The sequence below is a fragment of the Protobothrops mucrosquamatus genome, unplaced genomic scaffold (genome assembly GCF_001527695.2).
Source record: "Protobothrops mucrosquamatus isolate PMUCROS unplaced genomic scaffold, P.Mucros_1.0 scaffold6135, whole genome shotgun sequence".
In the NCBI taxonomy this organism is placed as follows: Eukaryota; Metazoa; Chordata; class Lepidosauria; order Squamata; family Viperidae; genus Protobothrops; species Protobothrops mucrosquamatus.
This window is the reverse complement of record NW_015391972.1, coordinates 8,738-13,818: the sequence shown is the minus strand read 5'-3', so window position 1 is coordinate 13,818 and position 5,081 is coordinate 8,738. Positions and strand designations below refer to the sequence as shown.

Here is a 5,081-nt window from a genome sequence, read left to right as displayed (position 1 = left end):
TGATTATGCTAATTGGAGTTGGAACATAAACTCATTAAACCATTCATTGCTCACATAACTAGTCCCAGCCAGGGAGAGGAAAGTGGCCTGTTACAAAACAGGTTTGTGATGTCAACAATGATGCAGTCTGTTTGAATACCAAAGGTCAGCATCTGGGCTTCCAAATGCAACTCCGTAGTCCAAATTCGGGAAGACTGCTCCTTCCAACTGCAGTAGAAAAGGCACGCAGGATTCAGTATAGGCCTGACGGAGGAAAAGTAAAATCAGCAAAACGGGTTGCTGTAAATGCCAGAGGTAATTAAACCATAGGGGGTAGTTTTAAAACCCTTTTTAAAAAACACAGTCGTGTCTCATCTTGCAAAGTGATTTTTGTACAGATTGAGCAGCTGATTTTCTCTTGTTAAAATAAACGAACTAAGGTCAGGGGAAAAGGTTTTCTCCACATTGGCTTATTGGGCTAAGATCTGATCATCTATTTGAGGCCAAGAGCCTTTTAGTAGCAGTGACTTTCAAGGGCTGCTTTTTGTAGGCACCAAGTCAAAGACCTCGTTCCAGACCGGCCTGGCAATGTCCCTCTCTGGGAGAACGCTGAGAATAGAATAGAATGTAGAATAGAATAGAATAGAATAGAATAGAATAGAATAGAATAGAATAGAATAGAAAATATGGAATGGAATGGAATAGAATAGAATAGAATAGAATAGAATAGAATAGAAAATATGGAATAGAATAGAATGGAATAGAATAGAATAGAAAATATGGACTAGAGTAGAATAGAATAGAATAGAAAATATGGAATAGAATAGAATAGAATAGAAAATATGGAATAGAATAGAATGGAATGGAATGGAATGGAATAGAATAGAAAATACGGAATAGAATAGAAAATATGGAATATAATAGAATAGAATAGAAAATATGGAATAGAATAGAATAGAAAATATGGAATAGAATAGAATAGAGAATGTGGAATAGAATAGAGAATGTGGAATAGAATAGAATAGAATAGAATAGAATAGAGAATATGGAATAGAATAGAATAGAATAGAGAATATGGAATAGAATAGAATAGAATAGAGAATATGGAATAGAATAGAATAGAAAATATGGAATAGAATAGAATAGAACAGAACAGAACTTTGGAGGTCTTCTAGTCCAGCCCTCGGCTCAAGCAGGAGAACCATTTCAGACAAGTGACTGTCTAGCCTCCTCTTAAAAATCTCCAGTGATGGAGCACCCACGATTTCTGAAGGCAACTTCTGTTCCACTGGTTGATTGTCCTCACTGTCAGGAAGTTTCTCTTTAATTCCAGATTGCTTCTCTTTTTTTTAGTTCTATTTTAGAATGTCTGGGTACATCTGTGGGTTGTTGCCGTTGTTCAGTCACTGAGCCGTGTCCAAATGCTCGCGGCCCTATGGAGCATGCCCACCCACCCCCATCCTCCATTTTGGTCTCCTGGACTCTGCCCAAACTCACCTTCACTGCGCCAATGATACCAACTTAACTATTTCATCTTCTGCCATCCCCTTCCACCTTTTGCCTTATCTGTGTACAAGTTGCTTCAAAATGGGCAGAAGCAGAATCGCCCGCTTCCAACCGTTGTGTTGCTAAAAGTCATGGGAGGGGCTCATGCCCCCCCCAAAAAACAGATGAGGAACCCACAACTCAATCCCCTCTGGATCTAAACACACCCCAGACGGCCTCCTGTTTTGTTTTGTTTTATTTGTAACCCCGCTTTTACTTATTTCTCTGCCTTTGATTTCTTAATAAAAGTATTCCCTCAGAAGCTGCACAGCTGTATCGCCACCCATCCCTACCCTGCCCCACCCACGCTGAAGTTCAAGCTCCTTCTGTTGTTGTAGTTGTTGTTGTTGCCCAGTGTTTTTAGACTGAAAATAGAGCCTGGCTTTTTCAAAGCTTGTCATAGAACTGACAGGCTGCAGGAAAGGAAGGAAGGTTTGTTTTTCTGAGTCATTAGGACAATGGAAGGAGCGGATGGCCGAGAGGGCAGGACTTAAGGTGAACTGTCTTCAGGGTCATGTCTTGGCTCTGGTTTCTCAAAAAGAAAAAGAGGGACCTTGGTGGGCTCCTCCCTCAGGAGGGAGAGAAAAGCAAAGGAAGATTAAACAGGAGAGCAGCGCAAGGAGGCTGTGGGCTCCTGGAAAGGCATGATGAAGGAGATGGTGTTAGACTTCCGGAGGAAAAGAGAGGAACCTGCCCCACTTACATCGAAGGGGGGCTGTGTGGAGAGAGTTTCCTCCTTCAAATTCCTGGGAGTCTACCTCTGTGAAGATCTTACCTGGAAAACTAATACAACCCAAGTGGCCAGAAAGACCCAACAGAGACTCCACTTCCTCAGGGTCTTGCAAAAGAACAGGGTAGAACGACGACTCATGACCTTCTTCTACCGGTCTACTATTGAAAGCGTCCTCACACACTGTATTGTGGTTTGGTATGCTGGCTTCACAGCCGCGGACAGGAAGGTATTACAGAGAGTGGTGAGCACGGCACAAAACATCGTGGGCTGTTCCCTGACGCCACTGGCTGACATCGCCACGGCCCGTTGACTTGGCAGAGTGAGGAAAATTCTCAGGGATGACTCACACCCTGGTTGGTACCTCTTTACTCTCCTACCATCGGGTGGGAGATATAGAAACATAGCCAGCCATACCGACAGGCTGAAGAACAGCTTCTATCCATGGACTGTCAGGCTCTTGAACGGGACATAATAATTTCATGCATGACAGACCCGTGAGGCTGGCGTGCTGTGCAATTAGCTCACAGGGTGTAATAAGTTGGTGGGTTTGTAGTCACTGTGTGTTGTGGTGGTGGGGGGCACGGAGGGAGGCTCAGCCAGTCTCACTGTATACATGCTATACTTTGATAATAAAGGTTCGTTCAATCATTCATTCATTCATTCATTCATTCATTCATTCATTCAGGAAGATCCAGCCAGCTAGCTGAGAAATTTGGGCAGAACAGTCTCAGAAAGCTCAAAACGAGCAGATCCCCCAGAGACCAGGGTGTAAAGGCCTATTTATTGCAGAGGTAGGAAAGTGAGCCCCAGAGCAGGTAACCGACACGAGGCTTTAAGCACACGGCAAGCATCAAACACAAAGACCTCTTTATATGCTTAAAAATAGGCACAGCCCTTTGTGCCTTTGAAGATAGCTTTAGAACAGCTGCTGCCAAGAAAAAGGCAGATGAAAAACGGGTATCAAAATATCAGAAGAGTCTTTAACTTGCTCCAGGGAGCCCAATCTAGCAAAAGACAAAGTGTGGGACTGGTTACAGTGAATGGTCCCCGCAGTAAGCTAGGAAGGCCCAGAAGAGGGATTTCATGCTGGCGGTGGTTGTAAAAAAGCACCGGAGAAGCAACGGCATCTGGCAATAATGAAGAGCTAAATTAGGCAACCAAGAAACAAACCCCGGTGGTGGCAGCAAGCCGCAGGGGTTGTGAGGATGGAGGTAGACTCTCCTCCAGGCTGCCTCTGAGTTGACAAGGTCTTGCAATAGGTTGCTTTATTTCATAGCTTTGGTCAGCCGAGGGGAGAGAAAATTTAATGCTTGCATTGGTATCAAAGGCCATTTCATAAAGTCTGGGCAGTTGTGTTAAATTGTTCATTCCTATTGTTTATTTTGTTGGTTGGCTTGGACTTACTGTAGGATCTGTCCCTCATGGGAGAATTTGGGGAAAGAAGGCAGCCAATAAAGGTTTCTCTGATTTTGGTTGAAAAAAATGAAATTCCTGAGTCATTCTTCATGCAAGTATCCACTTACTCTCCTTCCTTTTGTTTATGGTAGATTGTTTGACTAGGGCAGGGATAGGCAACCTTGGCTCTTTTATGACTCATGGACTTCAACTCCCAGAATTCCTGAGCCAGCATGGCTCAGCTTGGAAACCTCTCCCTTTCCCCTCAGCATGGCTGGCTCAGGAATTCTGGGAGTTGAAGTCCATGAGTCATAAAAGAGGCAAGGTTGCCTACCCCTGGACTAGGGTTTAAAATTTTTAAGCTTTGCTGGATATCTTCGCAAAATTTACACGCTCAAAACAACAACAACAAAATGTTGCTCTTTTGCAGAATGATGAAAACATGTCACTGCACAACATCACACTCCCAATGCCATCAAGTCCAGAACAGCTGGAACCCGAACCAATGTATAAGGTAAAGTGGCAGTTGACATTTTGAAGATGAGACCTTAGAATGGAATTGTCCAGGATTTTGGAGAGTTTTAATTTTGCTAGGAAAATCACATCAGACGGACCCCAGATATAGAGAGTATAATCTAAACTGTTTATACGTCTTCCTTAAATAATTCCAAGATGAATGTTTTTCTCATTACTGAATTATTTTTTTCAGGCTTGGGATGCTCGTACTATCAGGTTAAGTCCCCAAAATATATTAGGCACTTAAATAAACCTGTTTTGAAAGGAGCCATTTAGAGACATAGAATTTAAGACAGTAACGTAGAATAGGAACACAGGCTAGTTGAAATAAATAAGCTGACAAAATTATTTAAAAACCAGATAGAACAGACCTTTCTAAGTAATACTTTTAAACATGTGAAGTGGGAGAAAAGAAAACACACCAGAAGGGCTTTAAAAGTTAGATCAAAACATGAATATAAACAATTTAGTAGAATTGAGCGGGGAAAATGTCCAATGATTTAATTAATAATAAAACTGCAAATATCTGAGCTATGATCTAAATGAAGATTGTACATAGGCAGTCCCTAACTTAGGTAACATTCCATTTTGGAAAGTATTACATAATCCAATTTTTCAGAATAAATTGAGTTACGCTTCCTACATTTTTGGATGTGCGGTGTAAATGTTCGTATTTATTGTGTAGCTGTTAGATGTGGCATCAAAAAAATGGCGTAACTTTATTTTTATGTAAGTCTGGTAATACATGGACTGCCTGAATGATGGTAGCACTGGTAGAAAGTTCACTACACATACCAGTTATTTTGTGAATGGCAGGTATTAGAAAAATAATAAGGCTTCCAGTCTTTTTAACTTTATTTCTCCTCCTAAACAAATGCCTGTACCTGGGTCCAAAACTATACATATCTGTCTT

The 5,081-nt window shown here is 41.7% G+C and overlaps 1 protein-coding gene across 1 annotated transcript in view; it reads left to right on the top strand.

The window, feature by feature from the left end:
- LOC107300097 (serine-rich coiled-coil domain-containing protein 2) overlaps positions 1-5,081 on the top strand; it is a gene marked incomplete at its 3' end in the record, with an annotated part of 11,599 nt that overhangs the window by 5,364 nt on the left and 1,154 nt on the right. Inside the window, exon 3 of the mRNA XM_015829440.1 lies at positions 4,083-4,166. Coding sequence (XP_015684926.1) covers positions 4,083-4,166 — 84 coding nt within the window. The remainder of the gene's footprint in view (positions 1-4,082; positions 4,167-5,081) is intronic.